The sequence below is a fragment of the Hippocampus guttulatus genome, chromosome 5 (genome assembly GCF_054856545.1).
Source record: "Hippocampus guttulatus isolate MCC_2025c chromosome 5, RoL_Hgut_1.0, whole genome shotgun sequence".
In the NCBI taxonomy this organism is placed as follows: Eukaryota; Metazoa; Chordata; class Actinopteri; order Syngnathiformes; family Syngnathidae; genus Hippocampus; species Hippocampus guttulatus.
The window spans coordinates 17,101,195-17,122,564 of record NC_141265.1 but is presented as its reverse complement, the minus strand read 5'-3'; the positions used below and the strand labels follow the sequence as shown (position 1 = coordinate 17,122,564).

The window sequence follows — 21,370 nt, the reverse complement described above, 5'->3', positions numbered from 1 at the left end:
AACAGTTTGTAATGTCGGGCTTTGAATCCAGAGAAGAACAATTGTCACGCTTGAAGCAAGGTGAGCGTCATGGAAAGACAAACTTCAAACCAAACAGAATGGACTGAAGTCTTAATATGCAAACGTGTGTGACCGGGCAAGTGTAAGCAATAAAGATGCTAATTCAGAAGAGGCTAACTGACAATTATGTGGAACCAAAGCCAAGTCACTGGCTTATTATGTGCACACCGCTGTGGCAGAGTACGGCAGGCACACAAAACAATGAGGTTGAGCGCTGCCACCGCAGTTTTGTATGCCGGCTTCCACCCACAACTTATAAAATATTAAAGGTCTTTTTTTTTGGGGAGGGAGGGGGGGAGTACAATAACACTCACTTCTAGCATTTACATATAAAGTGTGTGCTGTCGTGTAATAATGCCACTGCTTAAAGGCAGCGGTGTGTATGACAGGTTTGAGCCACATTTGGGTTGGGAAGCCAGAAGTGAAGTTGTGCTGATGTGAAGAGTTTGCAAGAGAGAAGTAATGACATTGGGATCCGACTTTGGGCTTAGTTTTAAAATCAGGAAATCATCAACCTACGACCGGTCATTGCAACTAACGCCAGACTTTGACCTGCGTGCTTTGTAATGCGATGATGTTGTCTTTGGAACCGTGCATACAGATAATTCAGGAGTGTGTATTTCCCTGTCAGTAAACGCCTCCTGTGATTTCATAATGCTCCTGTAATATGATGCTGGCATGTGTTGATTGACCTATCTTGATGGGAAATGTGTTATCCGCAATGACAATGACTTCTGAGATTTTTAGAGATGTAATCAACACGTAGAATTCATGTTGGCTAATTTGTTAGGAGTCATCAAGCATAAGTAGATGATGCAGGTCCCACATTATAGTCACAATCGTACGGTATGTGATTTAAATGGTAAACTCTGGTTTTATTACATTTGTGGTTCACTCCAAATGCATTTAAATAGGACCAAAATAGTATTCTTTTCAGTCCAATTCAGATTCTTGAATTCTATTTTAGATTTAGAGGGCTGACATTGTAGGGCACATCCAGCCATCAATATGTTGATGCTATCTTGCTTGATCAATGGAATTCTCAATGGGAGCTAAAATCCTGATATGAACCCGAAAAAAATTGATTACGAATCCAAAGCGAACGACATGAAAGCGAAGCGAAACGTACGACCATCCCATCAACAACAGTTCATGCATAGTCGGACAAGCCAGCGAGACGTAGATTCAAATGGCCTCTGTGAAGGCCGTCTTATCTTGATGTAGTGGGTCGCTAGCATTGAAAATATGATAAATAAGAAAGCTCTACCGTTCCATGATACAAGACAAATAGGCTGCTGTAAAAAGTGAGGCATGAAATATTAATGGCAGCTGCTAGTCGAAGCAAGCCTTCAACTCGGAAGATTCACTGTTCGATAGAAAACAACGGTGAAACAATTGTTGGTTGTGTATTTTTTATTTTTATTTTTTGGTTTGGTCGAAATTTGAATCTTCTTATTTCATGACTTGACAGCCGTTCATATAAATTGCATCCAGTAAGTGTATTAATTGAACGAATGTTGTTCTTGTGATATTTCCATTTAAGCGTGGCACAATTCGAAACATTATAATTGCATTTTACATTCAAGTGCTCCAGAGCTCAAGCCAACCTCAAAGAGGAACACTTCATATAAAAAAGTCACATATACACACCCCAAAAATAAATAAATAAATCAACAATCACAGTAAAAGTCACAGTTGTCATTTGACATTTTTTTATTCTATTCATAAATTCACCGAGTTTGGGGAAAAAAGCAGATTGCGGATTTTATTTCTGTCTAAAATTGGACATCTGGTCACACTGCATGATGTAAAAAGTCTCCTGGTTCTCCAGTCGAAACACGGCTTATTCAAAAGTTTCCCGTGGTGCTCCAGGTTCTACTCAACAGTAAAAGAGACGTCTGTGGCTCAAGACTGTCGGCAATCTTTCCTTTCGAATAAAAGACTGTTGTTCAACTTGAAACAAGGATTGGGGTTTCAAAGCAGGGTTTTGAACTAGGGTTCAGGTTTCAAAGTGGGGTTTCAATTAGAATGACGAACTAGGGTGCCGGTTTCAAAGTAGGGTTTTAAGCAAAACCTGCGGGTGCAAATTAGGGTTCTAGACCAGGGATTGATTTCCACAGTAGGGTTTTAAACATGTATTTTTGGTTCAAATTTGTGTTTTAAACCAGGGGATTAAATGAAGGAATTAAACTAGGGCGAGGGTTTCAAAGTCAGGTTTAAACGAGGGTTAGGGATTCAAATTAGGGTTTTTAAATAATGCTAGGTTTTGAAAGTATTTCAAAGTAGGCTTTTGAACTCGGATTAAAGTTTCAAATGAGGGTTTTTATCTAGCGTTAGGGCATAGGTGTCAAACTCAGGTCCTGGAGGGCCAAGTCTCCCTGTTGCAACACACCTGATTCAAATGAACAGGTTCAATGTCAGGCTTGCGCAGAGCTTGCTGATGATCTGATCATTTGAATCAGGTGTGTTGCAACAGGGAGACTTGGAAAACATGCGGGACAGCGGCCCTCCAGGACCTGACTTTGACACCTATGCGTTAGGGTTTCAAAGTAGCGGTAAAATAGCAAGTCTGTCACTTGAGACAGTGGGGCCTCTCTGTACCCGTTTTTGCTACTCATGTGGCCATTTTTTCGCCATAATGCACCTACACAATGCCGATTTAGTTTTGAAGCTTCTGCAGTCAACAAGGGAGATTTTCCTAGCCACTGGGGAGGGTTTGCTGTAAACATAAAAAAAGAGCGACTCCATCTGTAAAAGGCCACCACACGACGTAGTGTAGTCCTTTGCCACTGCATAAATAAAATTGAACGGAATTGAATTGCAAATGGGTGGCCGCGCTGCATATTGTGCCTGCTCATAGTGATGGCGGTAACATTTAGGTCACACGCTAACAACACAAGACATTGCTTGTCTTGTTGTTTGTTTCACAGTTAAGAGGGGCGTGGGGGGCGGGGGGGACCTGCCCTTGGCACGCTAAGTCATAGAAGGAAAATGAATAAATCATAAAAGACTGTACATTTAGTTATATGTAGTATACACAAGCACACACGTTTTTTTTTCAGTGAAAACGCAGCCATATTCAACACAATTTCAGTGGCCTTCATTCACAACGGGTGCGTATACACAAATCCGTGCGTACATTGTGCATACAAGCATAAAAATCCGAACATATGTCAACTTTAACCTTTTGTCGCATTTCTACAGAGGCCAGCGATGCTATAATCCGCCTCTGTTTGGGAAGGCCTGCTCTCACATATTTAAGTCCATCACATTTAATGACCAGTTCTAGCATCCTTCGTTTGCGTGAAAACAGGACAGCATCTGACCCTGCGGTGGTATGAATTTAAAGCGAGGCATGCAGTAGTTGTCAATCCACAATTCTCATTTCTTCCCCTCTGCAGTTTCCTTTGATGTACATCGGCGTACCCTGCATAAGCATGGCCGCTACAGTACATAAAACATTTAGTTTTCCTGACATTTTTAGCAACTCAGCTCATTTCCCCATCTGGACTCTTTTTCATCTTGACCGCGTGACACCTTCCAGTCAATCACAGTCGGTAGCTCGTTACACCGAAGATACGTTTATGGCGTGTTTGGATTTTTATTTTCTTTTTCACAAGGCTGCAACCTGCTGTAAATAGGTGGCGTCTCTGCTCGCATATCAACAAATCTACAGTGTGCTATTAATAAAATGTGCCCGTTGGACAGTGATTTTTTTTTCTTCCCAATAAGTGAACAGATGAGAGCGTCCCATGAAAGCTTGGTGGGTGAACATTAAAACAACATTGGTTCTGTTTTCGTAGACAGTCCTACGTGTGCTCGGCGTAATAACTGGCGCATCTGAATTTTCATCCAGTTGCGCGCGTTTGGCACACTGCGCTACGCCATGCTGGGGAGTTCCAGCTAAAAACAGGTCTAAGTTGTCGCGCATGGGGGGGGGAGTGGGGGGGGGGGGGTGTAACGCGATATTTTGGTGGATTTGACCCGAGCGCAGGCCGACAGATTCTGCGCTCCACTGAGGAATGAACCTCTTATTTCAAGGCAGCGCTGTCTCTCAGTTTTGACACCTTCAGGCAACGTGGATGTTATTTGAGGCATTCCTTAATGTTCATATTATGATCCCTCATTTAGTACCAAATGATGCATGAAGCCCCAAAGACATCAGATTATTAGGTGAAATGAAAACTACTTTCCGCTCAAAAGCAGAGCATGATGTTGTAGTTGTACCATTTAAAGGTGCAAGTTTGAAGTTTTTCTTGATAGAAGCGCCTGTGCCAGTTGGCAACCAAATTCCCCTGAAACATCCTTGTATGAGCACCACCCCTAAGGAAGCCCTTTCATATGAAGCCTCCTCTTTTCCTGATCCAACCCATGATGTGTCTTCCCATGTGATATCTGGGGGACCTCACAGCCCTCTGCAGAAAGACTCATTTGCATATCCCACGTCTCCTGTTTGCGTGACGCCATTCATCATTAAAGACGAGCTCACCGTTTTGTTTTTTTCCATCGGTGTGTGATTTTAATCAAGCGTCGATTCCAGCAGAAATCAGAAAGGAGGGACTTCGTTCCTTTGTCTGCATTTTTGAAGGCTTTTGATCTGTGTATATATTGCGCAAGGATAAAGTGTGAACGTAAGCAGAAAGAGGCAAAAGGCAGGATTCCGAGACTCAGCACTTCGACGACGCCTGATGTGCTGCATTTTAGAGGATACAGTTAGCGTGAGACATAAAGGTACATTTCCAAGTGACAATGTTGGTTTTCTTTGGGGGACATTGAACTCTAGAAATACATTCATTGTTTCTCGCACCTGCAATGGTGGGAATAAAACACGCCTGTCGAGGGGGCACCAATGTCAATTGCACCACTGTATCTGCCGAATTCGGTGGGTCATTACCCCGCGAGACAAGCACGCTGTCGCAGCAAGAACTGAAACTAAATTACCCAATCAGCATTACGGCATTCTGCCCGGGACCATGAGTCCACCCTTCAGCAATGTGCTTGCAGATCTCAAATATTTATAGAATCAAATATGTGCAGCATAGAGTCTTCACTAATGCATAAACTGTTTCATTTTATATATATACCTGTATATACTGTATATATAGATATAGATGAAATATGAAGCCACATAGCCATTTTTTCTATTCTGAACATGTCAGCGTAAAAATATCACATGCAGAACATAGAGCAAAACACTGAAATAACCTATTTCTGGTGCAAAGTATTTGTTATAACGGGTGCCTGTGGTTTGATTTAATGAAATATAGGCTGGGTTTTTTTATGCTTATGGAGAAAAACAAAAACAAAAACAAAACAGCAACTATGTAGTTTGTAGACTCTCGAAAGCACCGTGAACCCAATTACTGCACATGAGCATATGGCTGTGAAATTTTGGATGGGCACTCACACACACTGCCTCTAATCCACTGTCATTGAAATGCATACAAGTGATTAAATGTAACACGATGCCACCACTGAATCACAAACAGGCGACCCAACATGGTCGGAGCATTTCAAGCGGTCCCAACAAACCCCAACACGGTGATCAACGAAAGGTCACGGCATGTGCGCAGCATTCATTATTATGGCAAATTCAGGATTGGCTGCGCTTCCACTGGGAGTTTGACGCTGGAATACTTCTGCAGGCTCTTCTGAGATATTTGCTGTGATGTTTGTCAACAACCCCCTCATGCGAAGGCAAGACACTGCAACCGCATCCCCGAGCTTCTAGCGCACGCACGCCCACGTGCACACACGCACCCTGCATGAAGATGTAAGTGGAGCGAACTCCACATCATAAAATAATCATAAGTAGACTGCGTTGACACGTAACAATCTTATTCACTGCCAGCGATGACTGTCGATGCCAAACATGCATTGTAACTGGGAGGTTGGCAGTGAAAGAATTTGGTTGTGTTGGGCCGAAAGAAAAACGTTTATATGCTGTGTTTTGGACAGTGTTCACACTGCCATTTTTTGTGGAGTCAAGTTTATTTTTGGAATCCATCCATCCATTTTCTACCACTTATCCAGGGTCGGGTTGTGGGGGCAGCAGCTTTAGCAGGGAAGCCCATGCTTCCCTCTCCCCAGCCACTTCTTCCAGCTCTTCCCGGGGAACTGGGTGACATAGTCTCTCCAGTGTGTCCTGGGCCGTCCTTGGCGCCCCCTGCCAGTGGGACATGCCCGTAACACCTCATCATCGAGGCGTCCGGGAAGCATCCTAATCCGATGCCCGAGCCACCTCATCTGGCTCCTCTAGACGTGAAGGAGAAGTGGCTCGACTCTGGACCCCTCCCGGATGACCGAGCGTCTCACCATATCTCTAAGGGAGAGCCCGGACACCCTGCGGAGAAAACTCATTTCGGCCGCTTGTATCCAGGATCTCGTTCTTTCAGTCATGACCCATAGCTCGTGACCATAGATGAGGGTCGCAATGTAGACCAACCAGTAAATTGAGAGCTTTGCCATTTTTTGGAATCAATTGATATTTTAATATCTATCTTTGTACTGATAAGTGTCTTCTTATCATAGGTTTTTGGAAAAAAATGCCAGAAGAATCCTGTTTTCGTGTCGAGTGGTTGAAACTCAAGAATTGTATGAAACTAAAGCAAGCGTGACAACTTTAGCGTCAACGAACGCCACACATCATTACAAGCTAGACAGGCTGCCAGTAAACACAAGTGACCCATGCATAGCCAGGCCACATCATTTATGACACCATTAAGAAATCCAGATGAGACCAATCAGCAAAAAGCGGTTGCTCCGAATGATAACACTCAATTACAAAACTCAAACTTTCCGAACAATAATGCCGTCTGTTGACTTCCAGATCGCCGTTGGATTTCTATCACCATGTTTTCCCTGCTTGGATTTCACTAAAGTTTGGTTCACATTCGCCAGTTCAACTCCTACGGTTGGACAAGTCAACTCTGGTGTAGTTCACCTCAGGTCAAGTGTAAGCCGTGAAACGTTAAAACGACTTGGCTGTTGTGCCATTCACATTGCATTGTCAAAGAGGCCGAGCCATTTTCAACACGGTCATTTCACAAATTATTTCTTTGTTGCCATATTAATACCAATTTGCTACTGAACAGAAAAGCTTTGAAGCCTCTCCAAATCGGTAGTATTCATTCTATTTTAAGTGTCAGTATTTTTGCAAATCTAGCATATAGTTTACAGCCACGGGGCATTCTCGCGAGTTAAGCCTTTAAGGCTGCTTCCTTTCAGGCTGCCAAGTGCTTCCAACATGCTCACAGCATGAAACCAAGCTGTGTGTGAGCCTTTTTAGGCCAAGAGGAGCCCTAATGCATGCCTGGTATCAAGAGAGAGAGAGAAAAATGTGTGACTCAAGCATTCTGTTTTGAATTAACAATACCAAGCGGGTCTTCGATACGCACAACCGGCGATTTTTTTGTTCTCTTCGTTTCTGCTGAATGACCACCGTGTTCCATCTTTCAACGTTGGTGTTGACCACTGTTAGCTGTTTACAGCACATGAGACAAACATTTGCCAAGTCGACATCACATCGCCGCACCTATGTGCCAGAGACTATAACGCACGGCTGGAAATTCCAAATGATCCTGTTCCTGTTACACGCTAAATGTATCGCCCGCTGGAATCAGGCCACCCACTGTGAAGATGAATCGGCCAAGAAACACAACACACCGGGGTTTGTCGGTGTTTCACGTCCTTCTTGGATGTGGAATGCAAATGTTAAATCAGACTTAATGGCATTTGGTTTGAATCCAGAATCTATTGGAACTTGTTCCTCAGAGAATCTGAGGCATTAGGCGGGGGACACCCTGAACATGTTGCCAACCAATCGCAAATGAGGAAAATGTAATAGCATTTATTGTACTGGATGTCGGAAAAAAAATCAAGTGCAGCGCCTTCGGTGTATTGCTAGTTTCTGTTAACTTCTCGACAATTTACAGTAAAGGAACTAAAACATGGCTACTGATCATAAACACCAGTCACACTTCCAGTCCATTTCAAATGTGTGTCTATTATTTGGCTTCCGCTCAATTTTTTTTTGTCACTTACACAAACCAGTAGTTCCGACATCATGTTCCTTCAACGAAGGAAAACAGCAGTCCCAGAAGTATTTTTACCCTCAACTGACAGATGCTGTTGAGTGGTCGGCAAAAGTAAACCATCCCAAAAATGTGATTACATTGACACTCATCTTAACCCACAAACAGAAGCAAAGAATGCTGTCCTCAGTGAATAAAAAAAATAAACACCTCAGAAACCGTAACACATCCATGACAAGACCTTGAAGGATTGTGTTGATGATACTCACCCCCGCAACTTCTTCCTTTTGTGAGAGAGGCAAGGAGAGACAGAAGATCAATAAAACTACAGACCAACGCAAGGAGTATTGGGCGTTTAGATGTCAGGAACACGAATCTTTTGCTAAAAGCCAGTCCAAAAGAAAGCAGTCGCCCATATCTGACAAAATATCAAGATAATTAGTTCTTAAAAAGGGAGGTGTTGACAGTTAATCAGTTAATCATCACCCCCCGCCCCCCAAAAGAAAATATCAAAATGGACACTTGATATAATTGAATCCCAAAAAGATAGCTGTCCAGACGTTTTTATTAAATTGAAGAAATATAGAGATCAAGCAGACAGTTCAAGTCTCTCTGTTGCCATACTGGCAAATATCCGTCCCGTCTACGAGCTGAGGGCATGCAAAAATATTTGTACCTTCAATAACCTTCTACAAACGTTAACAAAGTTTCAGTAATGGGCTCCAAGGGTTTTGGTATTTAATATAAAAAAATAAAAATAAACACTCAGCCAGCTTTCAATAGGCATGCAAATGGCTACAAGTAAATAAGAAAAGATGCTAGTAAATTCATTTTTTATTGGAGGTGCCAAGCACAACTATGGCTGGCGCTTGTGTTTGTCTGGTTACTGATACTTGCACACCCCCAGAGATTTATCGTTTCCATGGATACGGACGTGGGTGATGCTGTTGGGGACTCGAGGGAGACCTTGTTCTTGCGCAGTTTCTGTTACTGTGACGGCCCAAATTACAGCTTGTGTTCTTAGGAGTCGCGATCATTTACAGCCAAAAGATAGCAATTCAATGCTGAGCCGCTGCAGGATTTTTAAAAGTTTTTTTAAATTGATTTGAATGTGTGGCTTTTGTCATTTTGATATTTCAAAAGTGCAGTCCATGTGTTCAAAAGTACTAACCAGTCGCCCACCGCGCCACCACATATTGACACAGATGGTGAATATCCTCAGTGGGTTCTTCAACCACTACACAGTGTGAGTGGAATATGATAGCTGTCAGTGTGTGTTTTCGGTCCATTCTTATCCAGACTGACATGAAACAGTAATATTTAAGCACCCTAGCTGTAATATGTAAATAATTCACATGGAATGTGAACAGCTAACTGTGCTTGTGACAGGCAATGACAAGAAGGATTTATAAGTTTATCATCACCATCTTTAACAAACATCATACTTGTCAGCATTACTTATCAATGTGAGAATTGTCTTCCAACACCCTGCTTTTTTTTTCTTTTTTCCGTTACATTCCCCAGTAGCTGTGGTAACTGAGGCACTGCAATATAATTAGCAAACTTTGTGGATGTGACAGTGATGACAGAAAATATGCTTTCCCTTATCCAGCCAACCATCCATTTTCATAATGACACAGAACAGCCTTAGTGTCCACAAAAAGTGGAGCACTCGTACAAAAGAACGGACAAAATCTATCGATCGATCTATCTGTCTGATATAAAAAAAACATTTTCAGACCATGAAAATCAGTAGGGTGCGGGCACCATCTGACCTTTCACCTTAGGACAGCAAATGGGTCACATGTCAAAATGAGTCAATTTTGACCAAAACACTTCGTAATGATTAAAAACACGAGATGATATGGTACCGTGTTGAGAGACTTATCTTTTTATGATTTCATATTGCCAGCGTTAGCAAAGTGGGAGGAGGTAGAAATGTTTTGGTGAAATGAGCTGACACTTCTCAACATCCTCAAGATGATGTCACATGATTGCCGCGAGTAATAAATGAACCATCTGCATGGCTGAATTACTACGATCACTACATTCTTGCTGCTGGAGGCTGTAAATTTCCCCAGTGTGGGACAAATAAAGGATATCTTATCTTATACTGTATGTCAACTTTATGCTTCAAATTAAAGTGAGATATAAAGACAACAAAAAATATATATGTTGCATATACCTAACAGAAAATCAAGCTGCAATGTGAACATAGCCTAATTGTTAAGTTTCATGAATCCGTCATTCAAAATAATACGTCCAAGGTTGAAAAAAAAACAACCCCAAAACACTTCATGACCGGTTTACTTTCTATGCATGGAAACTTGACGCAAAGGGTTACTTCCCTCTAGTAATCAGCTCCTTTTCCACCCCTGCAGTGTCAGTGGGAGCCTTGGTTTTGATTCATCATCCTAGTGTCGACACGGTGGAAACACTGCTTGGCAGCGAAACATTTCTTCACACATTGAGTAAATGGTTTAAATTCACTGGAAATGTTGACACATAATGTCAGTAATCCAGTTGTTTCTCATTTTGAAAAAGCTGATGGTCACTCATTAACTGTTTATTGTTGGCTCTGGAGCACCAAAAGAGGAGAATGTGTGAAAGCCTTTTTGGTTTTTACGAATGACTAACTGTTAAATGAGTTAATACCTTTAAAAACAGAAATGTGTATTTCCCACTTAATTAGCCCCTAAAAGGTCAACGGCAAATGAACTGAGCTAACACAATGCCACAAAATGGAACTTCAGAAGAGTAAAATGGACTTCTCAACATTTCCAGACAATTATTAAAAGTTTCCAGTGTCTGAGTCCACCAACAAATTCTTGACTTAGTCACGGCGGTGGTCGAGACATAACATGGATTACACCGGGACATACCATCGTTATTATGCTTGCACACTGGGTCCGGATTCTGGAAAACGTTCCGTATCAAATCTGCTGAATATCTTTGAAACGCAAAGACCACTTTGGATTCAATGCAATATCGAGAAAGCTGATTGGATGATCAAATGTTGTTGTAGCTGCCTTTCAAAGACGGAAATCCTGCCAGCGATTGTCTAACGATAGCATTGAGACGGTAGCAAAATGTTTACTGACGTCGACGCCGACGCCAGGCAGCTCAGCGGTCCGGGATGAGCGGAAGGGGGGGGGGGGGGAAATATAGACGCTTACATTGGGTAACATAACTCCGCTGTGTGTCCCAACGTTGAGGGCCGATGGGAAAATATGATACAATGCAATATTCTCTTTGGAATTAATTCAATGTCTTTTCTCCAAGAGCATCTCATTTAGTCTTGCTTGCCTTCCTTAGCACGTCCCCCACACACACACACACACACACACTCTCTCTCTCTCTCACTCTCTTCATCCCTCTCTTCTGTTTCCATCCTGCTCCTTCCCGCCAGAAGCAGCGGCAGCAGAAGCAGCAGCAAACTTTCCCTTTGCCTTGCCTTGGGCTTTTGTGAGACTTTCTTTGTGGCGAGTATAAAGAGAGGGAGAAACAAGACTCGAGCCGAGAAGTCTGATTGGGAGGGACGAGAACCTGCAGACATGGAAGATGAGAGTGAGATAGAGTGATTGAGAAAAAAAAACTCTTCAGGTCCACTGAGCGGTGGAGGGGTGGAGTGAAAAGCCGATTGAATCGCTAACAGGAAAAAGGGGGGGGGGGGGGGAGAAAGTGCTTATCCCCTTTACTGGCTGTTTTGAAGAGGTTAACCTCATTAATTTTGCGGTTATGGAAATGTTGAGGGCATGACATGTAATAAAGCCTTGTGGTAATGGTACATACTCAGTCGAAATGCCTACTCGGTTCATCGTCAAGTTTTAATTTGAGACAATTTTTTTGCCTCGTAGATGCTTAACCCCTCTCTCTACCCGGTTGATCGAATAAAGTCTTTTTCCTCCTTCAAGGGGAAGCATTAGCGTCAGACGGGCTGGCGGGTCGACTCCCAAACTTTCGAACCAATGAAAACATGGCCACATCTCAGTGGCTGAAATAAAAGAAGAAAAAAATAGTAAATGAATCAAATATGAGAAGGTCACTGTGTTTTCCAGCCCGTTGCTCATCCTAAGCGGGTCTCCGTGGATCCTAATGAGGATGGATGTGAGCTGTGCAGGACTCAGTGGTCTGAGTTCAGCCACTCAAAAAAAAAAAGAAAAAAGAAAACGCAAGTGAAGGGCAAACAAGACGAGGAAAGTTGGGTAAGAGGAAGGCCTGATGTTTCAGATAAACGACCATGAAGGATTTAGTGTGGCTAGCTGAGGGACTATACTTTGTGTGTAACGTGGAAGGGGGTTAAAGGTCATTTTTCTGACTCCTTTGGAAGCAAACGACCAGAGAGCATTATCTTCTTGCTTGTAACTGCAGAGTCAACCCATATTTATGCCGGCTAAACAATACTTCCTTAATCCTCGTCTTAACAAAGACTTTGTACTCTGAAGAAATCCTGTACTCCCCCCCCCCCCCCCCCCCATGCTGATCATAACCTCAGTGGACTGTAACCAATCGCATCAGGAAGGTTATTTGTAATTAGCGAGAGAAACTGAGACCTTGTTTTCTGACTGATTATATATGAAACGATGATTGCAGGAACAGAAGGCGGTATCGCAATGAGATGCCAGGAAACGCAACTGGCCAACGGGATGATTTATAAGACTTGACTAAATGCATAAAGTTAGAGGTCTATATCTGCATTAAACAAAAGGACACCCGATATCTTTCATGATTCATGAAGCACAGGTTGTGTATAACTCAAGGTCAGACTGATAACTGTGCGATGTTGGCTCATGATGTCCTCCACGGTCAAAGCCCTGTGGAAAAAGAGAGAGTGTATCTAATAGATTTCACGAAATCCCTCACACGAGATGTTTTAATGTATCCAGTTCCGGATTCATACAGTCACGTTCACGAATCAGGTGTCAGGGTGTGCAAACTTAATCTGTACTGCATCGTCTTTTGTGTCAATTACGGTAAATAACGCATCAGACAGGCAATGAATTATCATAATACATAAAGAAGTCTACCCGTAATGACTGCGTGTGATCTCAATTTTAATTACAGCGCCCGTTGTAAGTTAATGGCCGTGTAAATTTGGAACAGCGAAGGTGCAACTGTCGGAATCACTGAACCCCTCGGTTCTAAGTCATACAATGGCCCATGAAGAAACACCTTATGCAAATGAACATTATAATGGAAGTTTATCTTTGATATCTGCATTAGTTGACAGCCGGATATATTTCACTTTGCATCATTAATCAGAATCCTGAAGACCATCGTGTAATTTCTTCAAAACTAGCTCATGCGCTAATTTTGAGTCCTTGATTAATCTTGGAATGTAGGAGGAATACAAAAATACCTCACAGGGAGGCAGGATCCAAGATTCGAATCCCGAAATTCAGAAATGGGAACTAGTAGTCAGTCCACTGTGCAATCTGCAAATGAACGCATTACACGGAAATCAAACTTAACCATGTGTATGCAGTACTACGACTAGGCCAGTTTCATTTTATTCCAATTGCTAACAGTCTACAACATAGGTGTCAAACTCAGGTCCTGGAGGGCCGCTGTCCTGCATGTTTTCCAAGTCTCCCTGTTGCAACACACCTGATTTAAATGAACAGGTTCAATGTCAGGCTTCCGCAGAGCTTGCTGATCATCTGATCATTTGAATCAGGTGTGTTGCAACAGGGAGACTTGGAAAACATGCAGGGCAGCGACCCTCCTGGACCTGACTTTGACACCTCTGGTCTACAAGATGAGACCTGAGACTCAATTTGTGCAAAAATATGAAGACAAATGACAGCAACAGATATTGGGGACTTGTCATCAAACAACAGAAAGCCTCTTTGAACAGCTGAACTTTATTTGAGATTAATCTAAGGCACTTTAAATGGGGGCAAGTATACGCTGACTCCATTTTAATATGAGTTCGAAAGTGATTCCTTCATTCTGAACACACCTACGTGCTCACTTAGTAGAAGGTGTGAGCAGTTGTACAACCACATGTCGGTTGTTGATTCTTGACAATATTATAAAACAGTCGAGATCTTGTATGACTGTTACCCAGCTACTTGCCAGAGAGCAAATAGGTCGGCATGCTCAGCCCACACATTCGTGTGACTGAGGGAGCTTTCGAGGGAAAAATCAAAATCCAGTGATCCCGGCTCCGCGGGCTTGAACGTGTTACTGCAGGGCATGAAAAGAGGTTAGAGCAAGGCTGAACAGACTGATTCAAAAAGCAAATCAGCAGAGACTGATTCAGCACCTTCCATTGTCGAGCTTGTGCGCTGCAGAGGAGGAGAGAGTGGAGAAGTCGTCTCCATCATTGAGACATTTACGTCGTCTACACTGATGTTTCCCCCATGGGGGTTACAAAGCCGCTGTTTGGTCTCACCGTGATATATAGACTGCACAGAGATGGAAGGATGCAACCACGCCAATGAGTAGGCAGCACAGGTAGTGACGTCTCAACATCTATTGCATGGCCGCTCACTGCACTCAATGAGAATGTCGTCATGCTACTGTTACACTAAACAGTGAACCACTTTCTGAATTCACCCGCTGGCATTTATTTATACAGACGCTATTCAGCGAAAACAAACAAAGCAGTGCACCGGTGATGCCATAGTGAGAGTAGTATTGCAAGATGGGTTCAGTGGGGTTTTTAAAGACGGACAAAAACACAGAATTGGTACGTGAACCTTGATATTTGGAATGGTTCGAATTGAGTAACTTTACTTTTAACTGCTAATGGAAAAAAAAGGAAAACAATTTTAGTGTCTTCAAACAGCAGCTAACACAGCTAGCATGTACAATTAATAATAATAGATTTTATTTATAAGCGCCTTTCAAGACACCCAAGGACACTTTACAATAACAAATAACACAAAACAATACGGGTTGAGCAGCGGCAGCCAAAACGCGCCAGCGTTCACTCAACCCGAAAGTCAGAAAGAAACAAGGGAGGGCTTAATTTCTCATAAAATTACAACCTCTCAAAACACATGTATATATATTTTTTTTTCTCTTAGGGGTGTGCATCTTAGCCTGTTTTTGTTTAAAATAGATCACTGTAATGCTTTGGTGCAGAAGGAACTGGTCAGCAACGAAGGTGAATCGCAGACAGATTCATTCATGGCAATGAAACAGTAAAGTCCGCTCACTGTTTTATTTCCTGCACCACCAAGTCCTCTGAAAAAGAGTAAGCGAAGATGGTTTGCTTTTGTGAAGTATTTCAATCAATGGCAACATAATAAAATTGCAACCATAGCATTGATTTGCAACCCCGTTTGTGAAATTAGAGTATCTCTACTATTCTATTTGTATTCAAGTAAAACAAAGAAAACTGTAGACTACTTTATTTTCATGTGCCTAAGTATCTGGATTAGGTTTGCACAAAAATAGCAAAAATATACATGGCAAAACAAAGTATCTCATAGAACAGCAGTATGAAATAAATACTAAATGTCAATTCAAGTCCAAAATTGATGAGAATATTAAACAAATATGTCCTTGGTCAAACCTTGAGTCTGCCTCCACAGATGGTGTGACTGGATTTGCTGATTTTTAAATGACTTTAATTTTGTAGGGCATGACCGGAAATGCGTGCCTCTGTATTTTACTTGATGATGGTCCTGGCGAGTTGCGCGCATACACGCACCTCCGTCTCCACTCACTGCGGTAGTAACGGGCCAACAGGCACCTGGCACCCTCACGCCACTTGTTCCGGCGCGTCTCTCCACTCCGTTCCACCACAGAGGAGGACTTTATCAAACAGGACATATTTATCCGCTCCAGTTCTCTCGCGGGGGGTGACGGAGGGACAACTTTGAGTTAATCTTGTCGTGATTTGTTCCTCTCATTCTCTCCCATCTTTGCCCAAGAAGCACGTCTCTTCTCGTTGTGAGAGGATGGGACCGCTCCTCCTCTCCATCGCCCTGTGCGTGAGCGCCGCTGTCCCGCAGCATGTGATGGGTGAGTAGAGGGGGGGCTTCCACACTTGATATCGCATAAAGTGCTTACTGTTTATTGGATATAACCAGTAGGGGTTTGTGCGTAAACAGTACTGTCATTGTGTTTGTATCCCGTGCGTAATTGGAAATAAACCGCGCTGACATCTTGCTCGACCATTTCCTATATTTATTTTGAAGTGGGTCTCGACAAAGTAGCATCGCATTTTACACCACCGCGTTTGTTATTTCTCTGCCAAGGGGCTTTTGGAAAGCCAATGTCATGTAGAATGCACTCTTATCCTGAGCTGGGTTTGGTGCCACTGGATAACAAGCTGACCAGACAGCCAGACGTCACTTTTAATTCCACCCCAAACTGAATTACCCGAAGGCTGAAAGATAAGGATCGCTTGCCACCGTATTAGGGTGAAACCTTTTCGAACTACTTGAGGCCAACTGAAATACTTAGAATTGTGCTCATTCGTTGAGTGACTGCTGCAGCTCCATACTGATGTTATTCCACACCCCCAATATATATATACTATATATATATATATATATACACACACACAAACAAATACAAAACATTCAGCCCAATGACAAAGTCAATATTTCCTGTTGAAACTTCAAAATTTTCCACTCATTCCAAACATCTTGAGTACTAATTTTCACATTTTTACTTCTCCAAATGCCATACTTTTAATAACACAATTCACATAACATAAACACATACATATCTTCATAAATACCCCAGTTCCTTCTTCTCCCTACATTTCTGGACTGATTCGCACACTTCCAACTTCAAATGATTATGCAGGAAATCTTGGCAGTTATTTCCATTCCCTGAAAAGAATAAAATGAACCAAATTCAAGAGCAAGATCATACAGATTTATCCTCTCCATCCAGATTTCTAGAGCGATTCAATCCATTCCGAGTCTCACGGCATACCATTTCAACATCTCACTTCATTCTGCCGTTCAGCATCAGCGTGCTGTTTCTCCAGAAATAGCTTTCTCTCGTCAGTTGCTTGAGCTGGAGATTAAACATCCTCCTCCATCATTGCCCTCCAGTTGTGTGGTGACAGGACGATGTAAACCTTTCCAGAGTGTATATTTTACAGTCAGTCAGGGCAAGCCTACCTGTGGGATTGCAGTAGAAAGCGGCGCAGCTCTCCATGGAAGTGGGTCATGACAGTCTCGCTGTCTGTGCACATTTCGTAACATGCACGCCTCAGGAGTCACACATGTCATGCAGACTGGGCTCCCTAAGCCTCTCAGTGCACAAACGTGTGGCCGACTCGTGTCATGAAGGCAGTGATGTAGACTTATTCCACTCAAAATACCAGCCCAATTAATTTGCGTTGCTTTTTGCCAAATCGAAATAAAACACATCCAGAGAGGAGTCGGAGGTCATCTAAACGTCTGACAGTATGCCGTCTTTTCTTTTTGAGTTCCAACCAGGATCCCACCACATGGAACTTGGGCTCATTAGGGATTCTCTTTGTTGACACCGTGCACAGGCTTTTATTCTTTGCTGGAGGTGCCAAGTGTCCTCTGAGAGACAGATGCTAGCAAACACCCTTCGGAGGATATCAGAGAGTGTCTTTGTCCCCCGGAACATAGTGATGGGGTGGAAGCATTCGCCTTCAGGTAGAACAGACTGCATTGTTTTTAAGGGAAGCATCGCAACACGTCTCTTTCTCTGCTTGGTTACTGGTGCTGACTCGTACACATTGTTTAGGCGCGCGCGCGCGGCTGTCCGGCTGCAGAAGGCATCGCATGACTACTCCCGTAGGCCCGGACGGTTCGTGAATGGAAAGATGCTTTTGCGCTTGTTTAGAAAGGCAGTTTGAAATGAACGCTATGCATCTTGTTTCCGGGTTCTGTCCTTTTCATAATGGCTGTGAAATTACAGTCTCTGAGGCAAATAGACGACCATCTGGAAAGGCGATGTGGTGGTTGTTTGTTATTGATGATGAGTCATAAATGAGGATTGGACTGTTGGTCAGCGTTCGTGTTGCTGAAGCAACAATGACCCATTAGAAGTGTGTTTCACACCACATCACATGTTGTTATGTGATGGCTGTGGTTTTAGATGCATGGGCAAAATTTGTTGCTCTTCCTCGCATTTTAAAATTCAGGGGAAAAAAACAGACAATACATTCAACCATTCGGTAGCCACTCTTCACACTTTGAACTCCAGCTGGCAAAGTACTACGGCACAAATGCACTTCACAGTGAATAAGGCTATAATAAGGCGTGCATATTTCTATAATTCAGTATTACAGTTTCTCAGCATTGCAATCATGGTTCTGAAATTATTTATTTCACCCCCATTGAACGCACCGCATTAGTACATTAGTCAAGAAAATACACAGTTGAAATGTGTACTTAAAATATTTCTTTCTCAGAAAACGATCTTCTCTGCCGTGTGAAGTAACGTCTGAGGGGCAATGAATGTTAGCCCAGCTAGATAGCTAATTATCTTCCTCTGTGGTGAGTCTATGGTATCTATTTCACCAATTGTCGACACGCTTAATCTCGTAGCTGGTTGCAAACATTAATTTCAAGACAAGATTGTAGCTATTTAATAACGTTACCTTGAATTTGTTGAGGAGTGATGCGTGGCTCTCTCGTAAATGCGATAGCATATTAAAATAATTGCCACCTCGAGCAACACTTCTTGAGAAGCAAGATGTGGTACCAAAAAAATTACCAAAAGAGTCAACTTTTTCAACTAGGGGAAAATCCGTCGGGCTCCCTGACGACTTGCGTCACTTTGCCTGGCAAACTAAAAAAAAAAAAAGAAAGTGTAGTTTTAGCAGTTTCAAAACAATCCATCCATCCATTTTCCGAATCGTTTATCCTCACAGGGGTGGAGCCTGTCACAGCTGTCCTCGGGCAGACCGCGGGGTACACCCTGAACTGGTTGGCAGCCAATAGCAGGGCACACAAAAACGAATAACCATTCACACTCACAGTCACACTCAATCGAGAGTGTTCCAATAATTAACCTGCCATGCATGTTTTTGGAATGTGGGAGGAAACCGGAGTACCCGGAGAAAACCCACGGCACGGGGAGAACGTGCAAACTCCACACAGGAACGCCAGAGCCGCAATCGAACCCTGCACCTCTGCACTGTGAGGCGGACGTGCTAGCCAGTCGACCACCCCGTCGCTGGTTTCAAAACAATTCCTTTTTTGTCAATGCTGATGGTGAAGTGGTACAGTCGCCTGACTTGTGGGGTCGGTTCCCATTCAGTGATGGTGTTGATGTGGGTGTGAATGGTTGTTTGCCTCTGTGTGCCCTACGACAGACTGGAGACCAGGTCAGGGTTTAATCTGCCTTCTGCCCGAAGTCTGCTGGGATAACTCCCCGCGACCCTGTTCAGGATAAGCGCTGTAAAAAATGGACGGATGAATGGACATTTTAAAAACCCGTATAAACAGTAACTGTCCCATGCTTTGAAAATAAGTCCCATTTATGGCTTAAATGGATCGCAATCTTTTGAAACGCTCATTATATTTAAGCCGGTGAAGGTTATAGTTTTAAATCCAGGCAACTTTGAATAATAATGACTCGTGGCCAACCTCTATAGCGTCCTTCACTCTGCGTTTAAAAATCATGGTCTTCAATCAGTCGCGAGAGGTCACGCCGCTGTCAAGATTCCCCGCCGTGATGATCAAAAGGAGTCAAAGTCACTCATTGGAGGACAAGCCGCGCTGAATGGTTGATCGGGATTTATGAGTCAATCTTCATCAGGCCCTCCCTCAGCACTGGTCAGCGGCTTCACTTTTGATCACAAAACTTGATTCCAATTAGGATTTGAGAGAGATTTTATTTGTCTGTGATGCTGACAAGTTAATGGATACACTGCTATTTGTCTTGGTGTCGCTCGGGTCTGTGTTGTGCTGCCCACATTTCAAGCTTGACTGATTAGAAGGACGGTTGAGGGACAGTTACGGAGACGGCAAGGACACATCCTGAGGAAGAGCTCATCAAAAGAACTTTAATAGGCCCTGAGTGGCGCATGGGTTTAATAAGTTTTTGGAGGGAACACTGGGGTTGCAAAATGGTGGGAATTTTCAAAGTGGGAATCTGTCAGTGGGATGGAACGGGGAGTTATACGAATAAAGTAGGACTTTAAAAAAAGTGGAAGTTGGCTCTTGATAGGGTACTTCAAAAAAGTTGGACTTTTTGCTTTGTGTTGCAAGCCAAAATTTGATGTATGAGCGAGCTTAAGATATGCCGCTGCCAGTGGCAAAAAGAAAGAAAATGGAGCAATTAATATACTGTAATGCATGGCTGCCGATTTATGAGAAAACTTGTTGTATTTATTGTATGCGTAATTATCATACCTTCCATTAAATTACCCCCGTAAATTCTCACAAATTCCTAAGCCTAAATTTCTATGGAAACTAAACAGCAATGTTCTGGAAATTGTCCATCTTGGAAAGCACACATGAGAGCTTCCAGTCCAAAAGAAACTAAATAACAGTCTGTCACATTTTTCTCCCTCATTGAGTCTCTTGTAGTCCATTCTTCACCTTTTCCAGTTACCTATCGCCACGGACAAAAATCTATATTGTGGCGCAACTTTGTATTACAAGGCGACTTCAAGATGATCAGCTGCGTTTCCATGCCGAAGGTGTTTAATAAGATGTGACGCATTTCAGCTTTGAAACAACCACAGCGGCCTTATGGCTTTGCTTTTACGATAATAGACGGATAGATCGATTCTATTCAGTCAAGCGCAGGAACAATCACAGTCAAGGTTAGTCCTGTAAAGTGAGGCGCCCTGTCAAAACAAAAGTGAGTTGCGATTCCAATCCGAAAACAATCAGTGCAAAGCTGCTGTTGTTTTCCTTGTTTACATTTTTTAACAGTTGCTCACTGACACTTCAGCTGAAACCTTTTGTCGTCGGTTTACGTTCCACCAAGTCGAAAAAGAAAATGCTGTGTGACGAAACAAGAAAAGATCCATTTCTGTCTGTTTGTACGTTGTACCTTCAAATGAGTTAACCCGGTGCATATTCGCCTCATAAGGTAGAATTTCAACCGAATTAAACGGAATAAAGCGGAAGGGGATTTCAACTTAAAAGTCCAGAGACGGTTATCACAGACGGATGATTTTGGCGATCCTTTCGTGAGGCGAGCACAATTTTCTGCTTGAATGGGTGCGGTTCGGTCAGCTCTGCCCCCCGCCCATAATTTCGACCAAGTGTCACAGTAGCATCAAACATCACAGATCAAACTGCCGGCTCCGCGTGCCTCTTCAGAAATTCAATGAAGGCAACATGACTTCAGATAATGTGTAAAACTGT

The 21,370-nt window shown here is 42.9% G+C and overlaps 1 protein-coding gene across 3 annotated transcripts in view; it reads left to right on the top strand.

Moving 5' to 3' along the window:
* Positions 1-15,758: 15,758 nt before the first annotated feature.
* edil3a (EGF like and discoidin domains 3a) overlaps positions 15,759-21,370 on the top strand; it is a 77,746-nt gene continuing 72,134 nt past the window's right edge. For 2 of the 3 annotated variants that reach the window (XM_086112014.1, XM_086112013.1), the window contains exon 1: positions 15,759-16,070. In XM_086112014.1, coding sequence (XP_085968140.1) covers positions 16,007-16,070 — 64 coding nt within the window. In that variant the 5' untranslated portion in view covers positions 15,759-16,006. The remainder of the gene's footprint in view (positions 16,071-21,370) is intronic. The other variant, XM_086112015.1, reaches the window with a different exon arrangement.